Genomic DNA, 17,593 nt, shown 5'->3' with positions numbered 1-17,593 from the left:
AAACCACACCAAAAAGCTCAAAACTACAACATTTCCAAGGTCACCACTTCCCACTGCCTTTAAATCAATGACAAATGGCCCAGGGCAGGACAAAGAAACAGTGGTTTGCAGATTAAAACTGTAAAAGCTAAAAAACTAAAAAAGGGGCAAACATTCCTTGGTTAGTTTAGGCATTCCCACTGCTGTATCCATGGACTCGTGGAGCAGCTCCTCAGCACAATCCCCCCTTTTTTTTTTTTAATTTCATCCTGGATGGGAGCTAATGAAGAGATTTGGTTGAGCTGCCTCTCAGCTTGATGTCCCTGCTGACTTCCTAATGCCCAAACTGAGTTACCAAAGGGGATAATTTGCAAAGTCCAACCCAAAAGCGATTAATGATATGACAAAGTCATGATTAGAGCAGTCTATTAACTGCAAGACAATAGTGGTCTAATTGTGGCAACGTTGACTTTTACTGCTGTGAAGTAGCTTGCACTGTCATTAAGGAGATTCATGGATAACTCCGAGTTTAATGTGCAGAGATATATTTAATATCCCAAAGATGTAATTTAGCTTCCCTTCCACCCACTCCCCATAGAGAAAACACAACGTGTTTGATGGCTCTCCCAGCACTCCAGCAGCCATTAGTCATCCCAGATACCTGTTGGATTTAAACAAAGTTGGGAATGGCACGAGTGGAAATTCAGGAGGCTGGAAATTCTCAATGTGGGACCAGGGTGATGCCACCAGGATGTGGCTGTCCCTTTCCTCCCTTGTCACCTGTGAGGGCACAGACATTTCCTCAGGCTCTGGAGTGTTACCCCTGACTTTCTTGCTTTCAAGTGTTTAAGTCTTTGCAGCAGCTTTCTCACGCTGCTTCATGTAAACAATATTGTATTCTTAGAACTTATCTGTATATTTTGCATAATTGTTTTCCCTAAGAAAAAGAATTTAACTGATAATCGTAGTAACCAATAAAGTCAGGAGGTTGTAACCTCCTTAGGCCAATCTCGGCCCTCTGTACAGAATGTATATAAGTAAAATTAAAGTCAAATAAGAAAAAGCTTTCCACGTTTAACCTTGCCGCTGCCTGCTGTCCTCTGTAAGAGCCCACATCCACATCACAATGTGTTGTCCCTCTAAAATCAAGACTAACACTGGAGCCCCTCACCAAGGCAGTGAGGACACTGACCTGACTTTTATCCCACTTTCTGCCAGACACAACCACCAGCCTGACCCTGCTGAGAGCCCAGGGGCATCATCCCTGTGAGAGGCTCTTCCTGCTGAGCTCTTTTCATGGAAAATCTGGGCATCAGGGAGAGCTTGGGCTGCTTTGCTGGGATCTCTTCAGCTGTAAAAGCAGCTCCTGAACTGCAGCCTGGAGCATGGAACATCCTCCTGGAAGGGCAGCTCAGAGCCCAGAGCAGGCAGGGGTGATGGTGACCCCCTCACTCACACTGACTCCCCCAGTGCCACACACCAAACATCACTCACCCCACCCCAGCAGACACTTCCAGCCTTGTCTGTGTGTTTTCTGCTGCCTTTCTCCCTCTCAGGAGTGTTTGTGAGGATCTATTGTTCTGTTTCTGCAGGGCTTTGCAGGGAGCAGGCACTCGGTGATGGATTACTACAAGAGGTGTTGCTGGAGGAGAGCAGGCAGCTCTGGGGCTACAGCAACAACACACAACTGCTGAGCTCATTTTCTCTCCATTGAGGGGCAGCAGCAACGTGAGCCTGATGAGCTGAGGGCTGGGAATGGGGCATGGGGAGCTCTGGTGGGAGGTGAGGGCAGGGGGAGCACAGGGCAGCAGCTGCAGAGGAGGAGGAGGAGGAGGAGGAGGAGGAAGGATTCCATTAAACCCCAGCCATGGAGATGTTTATTCAGCTTTGGAGGAAGGGACAGGGACTGGGTGGAACAGAAATCAAACATTAGAAGCTCACAGCAGCATCCAGCAGTACCACAGGGACACAAGGGAATGTCCCCTTTGGGGACACTGCATGGAGCAAACCCTGCAAAAGGCAGGAAGAGCCTTTTGCAACAGGGGCTCTGGAATGGGAGTTTGGCTGGTTTATAAATCCTGGGTGAGAGGTGAGCTGCAGTGCAGCACCGTGCAGTGCTCAGCCAGCTCCTCATTCCTTGGGAATGGCAGCAGAGCAAATCCTACAGCTCAGCCTGTCCCTGTCACCCCATTCCAGCAGGTTCTGTGTTTCCAGAGCTCCCAGTCTGTTGTCACTGGGGCTGCTCAGGGCATGGCAGTGACAGGACAGAACTGCAATCCCACTCTCTGTCCCTCTTTTCTGTGGCTGTGTGTGCCAGTCCCCTGCTGATGCTTTGTTGTCACTGTTGTCACATTCCAGGCTGCCATTTGGCTGCCATTGGAAACTTCATCAAGTCCTTGATTTGCTGGTGGTGCTCTCCAGGCAGGCAGGAGCTCCAGGAATATGCCCTGAAATATTCCTGAGCTAAGATGAATCATTAGGAGCTGTCACTTCAAAGTCTGGCTGCCGTCAATTTGCCTTTCACTGCTGCTCAAACAGCACCGAGGTGGGTCCTGGCGAGGGGGAAATATCTCATCAGCCTCTCAGGAGATGGTGAAGGGCCAGATCAGGACACAATTGTGGCTGGGGCAGAGCTCCTGATGCCCCTCATGCTGTGGGGAGGTGAGGAGGGTTGCAGAGCCCTCTCTGGAGCAACACATCCCACCCCATCCATCACCTGTGGGTCACAAATAGGGTTTTTTTTAGAGCCCCACAGGTTCTCCTGTCCAGGAGCAGTGTGAGCTGTCACTGTGCACACCCTGCTCAGAGCAGGCAGAGCTCTGCTGCTGCTCAGGCTCCCTCAGGGGGACAGGGACCATGGCCCAGCCCAGGGACTGCTGCACCCCCAGAGTTTGGGGCACAGGGAAATCAAGTCACAGAAATACTTGGGGCTGTGACACACCAAGAAAGAAGCAGAATTATAGAATTATGGAATATCCTGAGTTGGAAGGGAACAACAGGCATCATCCAGTCCAGCTCCCAGCCCTGCACAGACACCCCAAAATCCCACTCTGGGCATCCCTGAGAGAATTGTCCAAACTCTCCTGGAGCTCTGGCAGCCTCAGGGCTGTGCCCATTCCCTGGGGAGCCTGGGCAGTGCCAGCACCTTCTGGGGGAAGAACCTTTCCCAAAATCCAACCTAAACCCCCCTGACCCACCTCCATCCCTTCCTTCACATCCTGACCCTGCTCACAAACCAGCTTGATTTTTTCTCTTCATAATGAAAATAAACCACTGACTGTTCCTCTCACTGGCCAGGGCTGCACAATGGTATGAAACACCCAGGGAGACCCTGAAAGACCCCTCCTGATTCTCTCCACACTCCCAGCACCACAGGACAGTTTTTTCCAGGTGCAAACAGCCAGTCCCAGCTGCTCTGGACATGCCCAAGCCTTGTTTTGTTATCCCATACCAACCACAAGTGATTCCACAGGGGACAGCACAGGGGATGTGAATTGAAAACAAGTTCTCACAGTTTGCTGAGCACTTTCAGCTCATCACACAGAGCTCAGTGGCAAAGGCTGGGAACGCTCAGGAGGGGGATGTTCTGAGAGGAGACACTCAGAGAATCATGGAATGGATTAGAAAAGATTTTAAAGCTCATCTCCTTCCACCTCCTGCCACAAGCAGAATCACCTTCAACTAGCCCAGGTTGCTCCAAGCCCCATCCAGCCACAGAGTCTCTCTGGAAACTAAAATGAGATTTTTTTTTCCTGTTCCTGTGTTTCCCCAGTGCTCGGACACTGAGTCCTGCACTATCAGCTCCCACCAGGCTCCTCCTGCCAGCACAGACTCCCCAGGAACCCCGACAGAGCCTCCTCATCTCCTGCACACACTCAGCCATGAAATGGATCCTGGGGAGGCCAGGACAGGAATGCTCCGAGTGCCTGTGCCAAAGTTTCAGTTAGACAGCAAAAAAACTTCTTAAAAATTAATTTGCTGCTACCACAGGGTTCCTGCCATGCAGGAGCTTATCAGAATGCAAACTATAAGCTTCAAAGGGGAGGATGAATCAGAAGCTATTTTGAGAGTAATTATATAAGACTATAAAACTCAAACCATCTCATTATTGCACGTTGAGGATGGAGACAACCCTTCACACGGAGACCTCGCAGGGATCCTGAGTTCCCAGGGGCTGATCCATGGCCCAAGAGCAAACAGCAGCCTCATCCCTCCCAGCCAGGCAGAACTTGCTCCACTGAGCAATGTCAGGGCTTTCCTCACTATTTGTGTCCTGTGGGGATGTGGTTCTGCAGCTGGGAAATGAACTGGAGCAGGAGACAGGGATAACTTCATCCCCAGTGTTGTTCCTTTCACTGTTGCATAATTTAGAATATCCTGAGCTGGAAGGGACCCACAAGGATCATCAAGTCCAATCCCTGTCCCTGCACAGACACCCCAACAATCCCTGGGAATGTTGTCCAGACTCTCCTGGAGCTCTGTGCCCATTCCCTGGGGAGATTCCTCTGAGGATTTGCTCTCCTGGGTGGCAGCTCTCATCTCGTTAGTGCCAACACTTGCAAATCCCCCAATTTTATAAACTCCAAGTTATAAATGAGAGGAAAATGCTTAAACCATAAATCTGCACCATGGAATAAAGTTCTATTCCATCATTCCCAGCCACAGCCTGGAGGTTTTCCCGTGTCGTGCTGGAGCTGCAGCACCTCAGGGCTGGGAGAGGATGAGCTCCTGCATTGTGCCCTCTCTGCAAGGAGCAGAGAGAGTTGTTTTTATCCTACATATCCAGGCTACAGCTGAAGCTGCTGCTGTGTCTTGGCCCAGAGGAGGCAGAACAGAGGTTTGGGTGATGCTGGTGCTGTCCCCATCCCCTCTGCACCCCATCCCTGGGTGGGGACTGTCACCTCATGGTGTGACAGAGATGATGAAATGAGTGCATTAAACAGAGAAAAGGCACTGTCCAACCCTTTGTCACCTGGTGTTCTTCACTTCATGGTTTGGTCCTTCTTTCACCCAGGGAATTGATAAAAAACAGTCCCAGGCACAGGAGTGGGAGCTGCTCCAGGCCCCAGGGGAGTTTAAAAAATCAGAGGGAAATGGGAACAGAGTAATTCAGAGGGACACATTAAAGGTGATTTTCAAGTGCAGAATCAACTGTGAGGCACTTCATGTCCCTATGTGAATAGGTAACAAAAAAATAAAAAAAGGGGGGGAAAAAATCAACATTTATAAATCACAGAATCACTAAGGCTGGAAAACGCCTCTAAGATCATCGAGTCCAACCAAATGGAAGTGCAGAATACACCAGAGAAAGGGATGTGAGGTGAGATGAGAGTCTGGTGGCCTGGGGCTTGTGCTTTTCCCACTGAAATGGAATGGGGAAAGAGTTAATTGCCCAAAAAGAAGGGAAAAATCCTGAACAGCTGATGAACACTGTGAGGCTCTCCGGGCAGGAGGAGCCTCCAGCAGCCAGAACAGAGCTCTGAGACCCCACAGGAGCTGCATCTCTGTGGGGCTGCAACACCAAATCTCAGTATCCAACATCCCAAATTCCCTCCTGGACCTTGGACAGCACTCAGCCCTTCCTCAGCTTCATCTCCCCAAATGGACCTGCAGACAAAACTCCCCTCTGCCACCACCCCCCACAAATCCACTGGTGACTGTGAGACATCAGGGACAAGAACTGACCCCCAGTGAAGTGGCTGGGCTGGAGGAGACCCAGCACAGGCTCCTGAAGACAAAAAAATGTTGGTTTTCAGCCATTATTGAGCGATTTGGGTTTTCCCTCCAGGCTGCAGATTTGTCACTGAAACTTCTGCTGGCATGTGCAACCCAAAGGGGAACTTTGTGCTGTCAGAGGCACAGCATTCCTGTTATCAAAAGTGACAAAAAAAGAGAGAGGAAAAAAAAAACTTTTTCGAGCCGAAGGAAACATTCCCTGGTGATTTATGTCACTTTGTGACTTAATCAGCTGTTCTCCAGAGCATTATAAATGTGATAGGAAGAGTTGTCATTGCTTTCTGCCTAACTGATGACAAGCTAATGAACTATTATAAGCCACAGTGAATGCAATTATGGCACAAGGCTGTGTGCTAATCCCATGACATTTTATCACAATGTGCTGTAACAACATCTGTAAACAACCTGAACACACAACAGTGGCCGGGGCTGGGGTTAAATCCCTGCTGAGCATCCCTGGGGCTGGGACCCTGCACAGACAGGGCTGGGACCCTGCACAGACAGGGCTGAGCTGAGCCCTGTGAGCCAAGGGAGCCTGGCTGAGGCTGCTCAGCACTGGAAAAGCCTCTCACCCAGAGCTGGAGCTGAGCAGAGCCAGGCAGGGAGGAAAGCACAACAATCCAGACACTTCTGGGATGCAGAAATCCAACCGCGTTTTGGGATGTGAAGTGAAAAGCTTTTCACTCTGCCTCCCCTGAGCAACCAAAAGACCAGGAATTTGGAATTTCCTTTCAAAAACTTGATCAAAGCTTTGTCTGCTCTGAGAGCAGTGTCTCTGTGCCCAGACTGTCCACCCTGGAGCTGCCACCTCGCTGCTTCTCACTTCCTACAGAGGGATCCAGTTTTGGGGAAAAGCTTCCCTGTGTCTCCCTCTCAGACTCCATTTTGGCTCAAAACCCCACTAAAACCAGGCTGCCTTGAAAAGATCTCAGGGTAAAGCTTGGCAGGGAGCAGAACTGGGGTCTCTCCCCATCCCAGTGCTGGAAGTCTCCCACCCTGGGCTCCAGGCTCTAAAGAGGACCTCAAAAACCTCAGCCAGGGTGGGCAGAAGAGCCCAAGCATGGGACAAAGCAGCTCTGAAAAGCTTCCCAGAGGTTTTCCTGAGTGTCCCCCACCCTGGACATTGAACCCCTCCAGCACAAGGGGCTTGTTGAGCTCCTGAGACATTCTGGATGAATTTATTGCCTGGACCTGCCCCACGGGAATCCAAAACTGGAGGTGCAGGATCCTTCCAGAACTGCCCTGGCTCCAGGTGATGCCCAGCCTGGTGCCAGCTGGAGCCACCTAGACCCAAACCAGCCACACAAACCCACAGCAGGTCCCTCTTCCTCTGTGCCTCTGGACTTGTCGCACTCCCAACACCAGCACACAACGGGCAGATCCAGGGCTGGGTTCAGATGAGGCAGCCAGGAAAGGCTCACCTGGCTGGAGTACAGGGTGGTGAGCTGGTACAGGGACTCTGCACTGAAATGCAGAGGTTTGGAACAGAGAAATTCTTTGTTCCAGCTGCCCTGAGTGAGGAGAGAACTTCCTCCCCATGGCTTTGCTCCTGCCATCAGCAGCTGCTGCTGCTTCCATTATCTTGGAGCAAAGACAGGGATCTTTAACCCCTCCAAGGTGCTGCTGTGCAGCCTGGGCTGCCTGATCCTACACATCCATTAAATGGATTCTGAGATGCCCTTTTCCAACAGCTCCAACCACTCCATACCCTGCAGCTCACCATTCTTTCAGCAATGAGCATTTTGATTCAGAGCTGGGATCAAATAACTCCGAGTAAACGCTCACCAGCATCCAGGGGATGAAGTGCTGCATCTGGAGAGAGAGAAACTGAGGAGATGTCACCCCACACTGTGCTGCACATCTGCATTCATTTCTTTGCAGCAGCTACAAACTCACAGAAAAATCAGATCATCACAACACCAGGGGCTGGAATTGCTGGGCAATTATTATTATTCCAAATGATCCAGGGCGTGTGCTTTAAGGATGGTTTGGAGAGGGCTGGTGTGAAGGGAGCTCCTGGCGTGCTGCCTCCAGGCTTTGCTGCACAGTTTGCTGTGATGTTGTCAAACATGAACCTGCTACAGCACAACAAACTGAACTAAACACAGAGACACTCTCAGCCAGCAGCAGCTGCTCAGGGCTCCCCGCAGGAGAACTTTCTTTTCTCCTCCTTGGCAGGGAAAATGCACAGTGAACACACAATCACTCCCCCCCAAAAAAAATCCCCTCCTTGACCCTCTAAGATGCCATTTTGCAAGGTATAAATATAATTAAAGACAACACATGGCAGAGGGGTTTAATTGCATCTCTCTTCAACAGCTGCCAGGGTATTGCTCTGTCGGGGAGTCCAGTGGATGGAAACACTCACAGGCAAGATTCTTGATTTTCCAGCCATGCAGATGGGAAGGGGAAATGCACATTGTCATATTAGAAAGAGAAATGGGAAATATTAAAGGCAGGAAAAGCTGCCTGAGCGAGATGAGATGGAAACCTGGGGTCCTGAGAAAGAATACCTGATTGTACCTGGAAATGTGAGCAGTGAGAAGGAACAGGTATGAAAAAACAAAGGTGGGTGAGTCTGTAGTTAAATAAAACAACTGGAGCAGAGAGGAGCCCCCGTTGTGGGTCTGGTTTATCCCTGCACAATGAACACACACACACACACACGGGGGATGCTCTGACTGCCAGGAGCACACGGCGAGTGCAGCAACTCCAGGATGCCAAGCAACAAACACCTGCAAGCCCAGAATAAAAAAAACCACCCAACCACCTTCCCGAAACCATCCCACCAACACCATGGGGAAGCTCCAAGCCGGGCTGTGCCCTGGTTTGAACCAGCCCAAAGCACACGCTGCCTCTCGGGAGAATTCTGAGAGCAAAGGAGGGAAAAAAAATGTTTCAACAGCAAAGGCTTTTTGCTGGAGAGAAATTATTAAAATATGCTTAGTACTAAAAATAAAATAAAATAAAATAAAATAAAATAAAATAGGTGAAGAATTATTAAAGTAACTTCAGAAATGTGGACTCACCAGAGCGGTGGCAGCTCCTCCGCCTGCTCGAGCATCAATTAACGGCGGCAGCGCTCCCGCTGCTGTTTCTATGGAGTTGGGGATGCTGAGCCCTGACTATGCATGAGCCCGCTGCAGCTGCATCCCAACAGAACAGCCTGGCTGGTGCGAGTCCGTGCGGATCCAGCCCTCCCTTTTTGCTCTGCCTCGGAAAAGAACCCAGCAGTGATAATTTAGCGGCCGCAAAGCTGCGTCTATGCAGAGAGAGAGGTGCTCACACCTCCCCAACACGCACACTCCGCCCGGCTCCAGAGGGGGATTTTATTCACCAGGACCATCACTGAGGCAGCTGGAAAGCCACAGATCCTCATGCATCACACACGTCGATTTAATCCGTTTTTTTTTTTTTCCCCTGGTTTCAATTCAGTTTTGTGAATATTCCACTGGAGCCTGATACCTCCAGCCTGGTTTAGTTGGGTTTAAAGAGCTGCACGTAGCTTTTTTTTCCTGGGAGGAAAGGCAAGATCCATTTTGCAAAGTGCATCGCTCTGTGATGATAAAAAGAGATATTTGCCCCAAGGAGCTGCTCCTCACATGCCAGGCCTCTGGAAAGTCAAGCTCCAGTGATTAATATTAGCTCTGCCTGGGTGGCTTGGAGCATGTTTACTGTTATATTGGCTTAAAACACACTTGGATGGCGATGCAGAAAAGTGTGTTATTATGGCTGGTGAGTAAATTCAAGACGTGCCCATATTTCACAGGTAGTGGCTGAAGGCATCCCATAACCATCAATGGGGGTGTCATCAGTTCTGCCATTAGCCAAGCTAATCTATCTAAGCATAGAGTTTGTTGTTTCATTTTTATTTTTTCCAAAAAACACTCCTGAACCAATTTCTCAATAAAAAACCTCTGATCTTTCCGTGCCATGAAAAATCCTCTATTGCCCAGAAATTCCCCCCTTTTCTCTGCCCGCAGCAAAGAGCACTCCTGTGCTCGGTTTAACATTTTAATAGTCTTTGCCAAGTGCCAGGAGGGTGTTCAGAGCTGTTCAGGCTGTGCTGCCTGCACCAGGACCTTCAAAAAGAGCAGTTCACACAAGGGGCAAAGCAGGGAATGTGCTCTGCATGGACTGGGGGGGTGGGACACAGGAAAACTGGCACTGTGTGCTGGGGAGAACGGGTGAGCAGAAGGTCTCCCTGGCTCTGTGTCTGCCCCAGCTGTCCTGCTCCCTCCTCTCCCTCCAGCTCTCTCCTCCTGCAGCAGGAAAGGCGCAGCAGGATTTTGCTGGGGTGGGTTTGAGGAGGGTTCTCACCACTCTGAGATGAGCAGGGACAACCTGCACGTCACCTGCCCTGGTTCAATGGGGCAGCAAAGCTTTGTACAAATGGATCATTGAGGCAAAAAAAGCCCCCAGCTTGGGTTGTTTAAAGAAAGTCACAGCACAGAAGGGCTGAAGGTAGAAATCAAACCCTGAGGTTTTCTCCTGGCTGTGCTTTGATCCCAGGATAAATTCCTGCTTGTACCCAGGAACTGTCCCTTAAATCAACATCACCAGCTCCAGTCACAGAATCACTGAATCCCAGACTGGTTTGGGTGGGAAGGAGCTTAAAGATCATCCAGTGCCACCCCTGCCACAGGCAGGGACACCTTCCACTGTCCCAGGGTGCCCCAACCTGGCCTTGGACACTTCCAGTGACCCAGGGGCAGCCACAGCTTCTCTGGGCACCAGCACCAGGGCCTCCCCACCCTCCCAGGGAACAATTCCTGCCCAATATCCCATCCAAACCTACTCTCTGTAGTAACATCCCCCAGGCCTGCAGGATCATTTCAGAAGGAGCCAAGCTGCCCCTTTCCCCCACAAGATCTCCTGGATCCCTGTCCCATGGGCAGAGGGGACAAATCCCTGTCCCCATGTTCCTGTCAGAGCCTGACTCCCCTGCTCCAAGGCCTTTTCCCTTCAGTGCAGCTGCACCACAAACCCTCCCAGCCCCATCCAGGAGCTCTCCCTGCCCCTCCAGGGCACAGAAGGGACGAGCCCATCCCCTGTGGTCAGTGCTGGGGCCTAGCAGGGAGGACAGTGATCAGATGGAGGGAGCTCTGGGGGAGGATGGAGAGACAGGCACAACAAAAGGACGCTGCAGCTCCTCCATCTCAGAGCCCCCAGCCAGGAGATCAGTCCTGTTCCTGGGCCCAGCTGCAGGGAGAGCTCCCCCCGAGCCCCCCGAACACAGATAACCCAAACCTCCCCCAGCCAAACTCCTCGTTGTGCTGGCAGCTCTGGCTGCAGCAGCCTGCCATCCTCCTTTGTTGGGTGTACTGGAGAGAAATGCTGCAGCTCCACTGCTCTTGTTGGCTGTGAGGAGGAGACTCAGCTGTTACATAACCAGGGAGGAGAGGTGCATCCACTCCCTGCACAGCACCCAGCCCGGAATGGTTTAAAAAAAATTAAACCACCGCACAAAAAACTTACTCTTACATAAACCATTTAGTAATATTTTTATATTCACAGTTTTTTTTCCACTCTTGGATGCAGTTCAAGGAGGCTGGTGGTGCCTGGCTCCACATGTTCCCCCAGGATCCTGCCCCCCATGAAACAGCAGAAAAGACCAAACTGTGCTGAGCTGTGCAGGAGCAGTCTGGCTCCAGCTCTGGCAGTGCTTCCCTCAGCCTGAACTTCAGCAGGACACTCCACAAGCCAAGCTGACCCAGCCAGCAGTTAATAGATTTATCCAAGAGGCGACAAACTGCCTGAGAAGCAGAGACTCCACATGATGAGGACAAATAAGGCTGGTTTGACTCCAGCAGATTTGGTGTTTGGCTGCTGGGGCTCCTCTGCCCTGCACCTGCCTGCTGCCATCTGCTCACCTTCACACAGCCACACCTTCCTCCCCTCTGCCTGCCTGGGTGAGGATGAGCATTGAGCAAATCTGTGTGAGAGTTCAGGATAAAATGGACAAAGCATCCATGCAGATAATTTAATAAACATCCAGACACTGATGGGGAAGGCATCATACCTCTGTGACTGTGTTAGTCAAGGCTTGATGCAAACAGATCTTTTTTTTCCCCTTGCTGGAACAGCTTTACAGCCAGGAAATATTCTCAGCTTTACAACTGAGAAATATTCCTACATGTCAGGCCCAAAGTGTGTCCTCAGTGCTGTCTAGACATAAAAATGGGCCCAGCCGTGCAGAGCAGAGACAACAGCCCTGGCTGTGTGTGCAGCCTGGGGCACTGGGGCTGCCACTCAAAGCACAGCTCAGAGCACACACACATTCACCCTGCTAAAGGCAGATGATGATGATGATGTGATCCCGACCTGGACACGAGGTTCCTGCACAAAAAAATGCAGATCTGTCACATCAGGGTGGACAGAACAAGAGCAGTGCAGAGTATTTCCTCTGCAGAGTCAGGAAAATGTTAAAAAGAACTTCAAGTGGATGCAATAAGTTTGCAAAACTGCTGCAAGGGGTGTGATGTGTAAGGACACAACCAGGCAAGGTAAGAGGCCTCCAGAACAGGTAAGGATAAAACAAACTCATTTCAAGAAGAGAATTAAGTTACAACTGAAGGGAAAGGAAAGGGTTTTCCTGGAGGTATCAGCACAGGGGCTCTGCACTGAGTGTGCTCAGCACAGGAGGAAAGTTTGTGAAACTCGTGCTGTAAAAAACGCTGTGAAATCCATTGGATTTATTTACAGCTCATTGCCCACAGGAACCTTAGAAGAAGCTCTCTGTGAAACTTGAGATACACAAACAACTTTCAGCACGTTACCAATAATTCTAAAAGCTGTGAGATTTGGGGTTTTGATCCGTCAGGACATGAGGCTGAGGTCCCAACTGCCCCAGCCAATGTCTTCAGTAGGGGATTTCTCTGGAGCCCTCAGCTGTGAGAACAAGTGTAGGGAAAATTTGAATTTTGCAACACGGAGCTGCCTCTTTGCTCCTGGAGCAGAATTCCTGCTCCTGACTCATCCCTGACACAGCAGAGTCCCTCCCTGACTCCACAACCTGACCAGGAACAACTCAGGCAATTCTTCGGGAAAGTAGAACACACACATGGAACTACATCAATATCCCTCACTGGAGAACAGAAATCCCTCCATTTCTCAAACCAGGATAGCACCAATCAGTTCCTGCCATCCCAGTGGATTAAGGAGGCTCTTTACTGCTTGCTTTTTTTTTTTTTTTTTTTTTTTTTTCTGGTTGGTCTGGTTTTGTTTCATACAAGACAAGTCTTGAAAAAGGAACTTTCACAGGAACTTTATCTCGTGAAGCAGCTCGGAACATCCCCGTGCAGCCACCCCGTTCCACATCAACAGGTGAGGCAGGGCTTGACCCAAACCTTCACCATGGAACATGTGGAAAGGGAAGGAACCCTCCTTTAGGGGTGCCAGGACCAACCCTTGGGTCTAACATGGGGCTCCCAAACATTTTCCTCCCCATGTAGGGGATGGGTGTGATGGGTGTCCCTCCTGCCTTCCATGAGCACCCTCCAGCAGATGGGAGATGGGGCCTTACCTGGCTCGGAGATGATCAGGCTCTGGTCAGAAGGCAGCAGGAGGAATTCCCTGCAGGTGTCCAGGTCCAAGCTGGGCAGGCTTTTCTTCTGGCACAGCTCGGTGAGGATGCTGATGGCCCTGCGACAGCGGCCGTCCTCCCTGGGACCGCTCATCGCCCCCTGCGCATCCTCCGCTCCCTCTGCTCTCCAGGAAACTCTCACCACCAGGAGAAGGGTGGGCTGGGGGCTCCTCACAGGAGCAGCTTCACTCCAGTTCCATCCTCTGGTGTGGCAGCACCTGCTGGGACACCCAGAGCTGGCCCAGGGCTCCTGCTCAGAGGCACAGCCTGCAGCCCCCGGCGCTCCCTCATTGCCTCTGAGATCACAGCTCTGTTTACTGCCAAGGCTGCTCCAGACAAAGAACCTCCTACCAAACTCAGTTTCGTGCCCTCCACACGAGAGACGTATTAAAGCTGCAGCCCAGATAATTCCCTTTAACCCTTTCACTGCTGTCCTGGCTCCAGGTACGAAGTTTCGCGTCCCAACCTTGGATTTTGCAAATAAAACAAGTGGTGAAACCTCCTGGCTGAGGGCAGCACTTTCACCAGAGAAGAGGCACCAGAGTTCTCCCACAAACTCCTTACAACTGCCAAAGGCAGCAGAAGAAAAGCTTGCAGGTTTTATTGATTTGTTTGTGCTGGTCCTAACAGCACAACCAGGCTGCAGATGGCAATAGAGATTGAGAACGCCATTCTGGCTCATAATTAGATTTATTTTTTTTTTCCTCCTTTTTACTTTCTGCAGTATTTTTTTTTTTTTTTTTTTTTATTCCTGTTGCAATTTAGCAGGCAGGTCATGCCACGCGACAGAGCATTTATTTGACAGGCAATTGTGGAGCAGGCAATTAAAATTATGTACAGCAGGGTGAGTTCTTGCAGCTCGTACAGACCTAATGAGCGTCGTGGAGAGCCAGGGCTGGGGCTGTGCTGCGTCCCTGAGCCCCACAGCACAGCAGGGTGAGCTCAGATCGTGTTTGTGCTCCCTGTTAATGACCTGCTGGAGCACTGGGAGCTGTCACAGCATGAGGAGACCAGGGGTGACACCAGCACCCAGCACAGAACCTGCTCCACAGCCATTCCCAGGCTGGAGAATTCCTCCACCTCTTGGGCTGGTGGGACATAAATAAAGGTCTGAGGAACACAAAGGCTTTGCCCAACATCCTGGGAAAAAAAAAAGCTTCACCAGGACCCTTTTTGCCACTCTGGTTCCTCCTTGGCCAGACCAAAGCTGTTTGTTGCCATCAGCATCACCTCCCTCCTGTCCCCACGTGGCACCTGTGTGTGTCTGACCCGCCACGCTCTGCTCCTCCCAAAAAACTTCTGTTGCCAGGACAACGCCAGTGAAACCTTTTATTAACCCAGGAACTGGTCACAGAGAGAGATTTTTAATCAGACAATCCCCCTGGCCTGGGCTGTGCTCCCTGAGCTGCTGCTGCAGAGGGGCTGAGGCAGAGCTGCACAATGAGAACTCCTGGAGGTGTTTGTCACCTGTCACCTGTGAGCCAACACCAGCAAAGGGCTCTGGGGTTCACCTGTCACCTGTGAGCCAACACCAGCAAAGGGCTCTGGGGTTCACCTGTCACCTGTGAGCCAACACCAGCAAAGGGCTCTGGGCTTTAATCTCTGCTTTAATCTGGTTTAATCTCTGGGGAGAGATTCAGACCCTGGGACCCAACCCAGTAACTCACCAGGCAGAGTTTGCATCACATTTAGATGACAAACTCCCTAAACTCACCCACTCATTTATTATTTATTTTTAAGAAAATTGAGGTTCAATTATGCCTCAAATCTGAGATTTGGGTTCATACAACACCTCCTTGGCTGGGGTGGGAACAGCTAATTTTCTCTGCTCCTCCTTTCACTGCCTTCCTTGGGGTATTTGAGTCCCAAACTCAAAAGATTTTAACCCAAGGGGGTGCAGTGAGCCCAGGGCATCACGTCATGTCTCCAGCACAGCAACAGTTTCTGCCTGAGCCACCAGAACTGGCACCAAGGGAAGAGTTCCTGGAACGTATCAGTCAAGTCTTGTGTTTGAGATTTGAATTTATCTTAAAGAGATTTCGACAGATAAAAAAACCACCCCAGCTAAACTCTTTGAAAAAGGTTAATGCCCAATTGAGAGCTTGTAACACAGAAATCAATAATAAAATTCAATTATTTGGGGGGAAAAAGGCTAATTTTATTACAAGGGTAATACCAAGAAGTTTTACTTTTAAATTTAAAGTCACCTTGGGTCAGAAATTCACCTTGATTTACATATCAGAGGATTCCAGGCTTGCTGGATATCAATAACAAAAGATGCTGCATCCATACTCTCAACAAATATTCCTTCAGAACAAAAAATCAGACTTTTTTTACACCTTGTACCTTTGAATTTATGTCATACACACCCTTTATTGTCCAGCACAGAAGGCTGGGAAAGAGCCAGGTGGGAGCTGAAAATCCAAACTCTGCTTTTTCCAAGCAGTGGGAAACTCTGGTTCCCAATTGAGGAACTTTGGTTCCCAACTGAGGAACTCTGGTTCCAAATTCAGGAATTCTGGTTCCAAATTCATGAACTTTGGTTCCAAACTCAGGAAATCTGGTTCAAAATTCATGAACTCTGGTTCCCAGTTGAGGAACTCTGGTTCCAAATTCATGAACTTTGGTTCCCAATTCAGGAACTCTGGTTCCAAATTCATGAACTCTGGTTCCAAATTAAGGAACTCTGGTTCCCAATTGAGGAACTTTGGTTCTACATTCAGGAACTCTGGTTCCCAGTTCAGGAACTTTAGTTCCCAATTCATGAACTCTGGTTCTCAATTGAGGAACTGTGGTTCCAAATTCAGGAATTCTGGTTCCCAGTTCAGGAACTCTGGTTCCCAATTCTCCTCTCCCCCATCCACACACACACACACAGCAGTTGGGATGCAGATTTTCCCCTCTCATGTCCTGATGAGAATCTCCCACTTTGCCCCATGGAGCAGCCCTGGAGAGGTCAGATCCCACCCCCAGACCCTGCAGAGGATGTTCAGCCCCTCGGGGCAGCCCAGCACATCTCCTGGGCTGGCCAGAACCTCCTTTTTCCATCTGCCTCAGACCGAGCTGCCTCTTGGAGGCCGAACTTCTCCCTGAGCTGTTTTTCCACCTCCCAGCACAAGAAGAAGAGACAATTCCCCAAACCCCAGGGAGCTGGCAGAGCTGCTGGTCCCTGCAGGGGCTCGGTGGTGTTGTCTCATCCACATCCATCCACCCTTGGCATTTTGGGCTTCCTGTGCCTGGCAGAGCTTTTCCCTGCAGCTGCATCCCCTTGGCATTTGGGGCAGGATTTCTCTCCCCCCTGTGTCACACCTGGAGAGGCTGAGCCACCCCACAAGGGCTGGGAGTGGAGCAAACTTTCCCTCAAAGTGGCTCAACAGACTCAAGAAATGAATGAGTTACAGGCCACAGCAGCAGCCCTTGAATTACCTCTGAAATAATCCCTGTGGACAAGAGGGACACAAAATGAATGAAAAGGAAAGAAGGAAAAGTGCAGCTCGTGGCACTTTTTGAGCGAGGCAGGGAGTGGGAAAATTCCCAGAGTCTGAGAGGGACAAAAGAGGATCATTTTCCCTGCAGTGAAGCAGAAGCCAAGCCCCAGAGACAGCACTGCACAAACATTTGAGGAACTGGGATGTTTTAGTCCCCTGCAATTGGATTAATGATGGGGCTGTGTGTGCTCCAGACACATCCTTTGGAGGGGATTTATTTTGGGGCTGGAGCAACCTGGGCTAGGGAAAAGTGATCCCTTCCAACCCAAAGCATTCCACAATTCCATGAATGTGTGCTGCTGAGCTGGAATCACAGATAAATCTGTCCAGCTGAGACAGAACACGCTGTTCATTTAATCCCCGTTAAGATCTACTCGAAACCGATATTTTTATTTCTCAATAATAATCAAGTCTGGAGAGGGGGGAGCAGCAGCATTTATTCGTGCCAGCCCTATCTAATAGCACGGCATTGTTTACTTTCCCAGTTAATATAATAATTGGAAACAGCTCACAAAGGATCCAGAGCTCCTTGCCAGGAAGGATGACGCGGATCTGGATCCTTTGGCAACGGCGCCGAGTCATCTGTGGATAAACACAGTGAGCACTGCAGCCCCTCCACACTCTGCTCCAGCCTGCCTGGAGGTGTGGGAACTGTGACAAATGCATAAAAAATCTTCACCTCATTCCTGCCTGCACAGAGGAGGGATGAGCCCTTCACCTGCACAGAGGAGGAGAGCACCTTATCCCATGGAGATGGAGGTGGAATGAGTTGAAGTCTAACGCAATTAGTTTGAAAAGCAATTGC

General features: G+C 50.2%; 1 protein-coding gene across 2 annotated transcripts in view; it reads right to left on the bottom strand.

Moving 5' to 3' along the window:
* Positions 1 to 14,256, bottom strand: part of SYT6 (synaptotagmin 6) — a 36,682-nt gene extending 22,426 nt beyond the window's left edge. For both annotated transcript variants that reach the window (XM_083878573.1, XM_083878572.1), the window contains exon 1: positions 13,241 to 14,256. In XM_083878573.1, the coding sequence (XP_083734699.1) occupies positions 13,241 to 13,982 (742 nt within the window). In that variant the 5' untranslated portion in view covers positions 13,983 to 14,256. The remainder of the gene's footprint in view (positions 1 to 13,240) is intronic.
* Between the last annotated feature and the right edge of the window lie 3,337 nt (positions 14,257 to 17,593).

This window comes from Zosterops lateralis (assembly GCF_965231275.1).
Source record: "Zosterops lateralis genome assembly, chromosome: 26".
NCBI lineage: Eukaryota > Metazoa > Chordata > Aves > Passeriformes > Zosteropidae > Zosterops > Zosterops lateralis.
The sequence above is the reverse complement of the archived record's forward strand: the minus strand, read 5'-3'. Positions and strand labels throughout refer to the sequence as shown.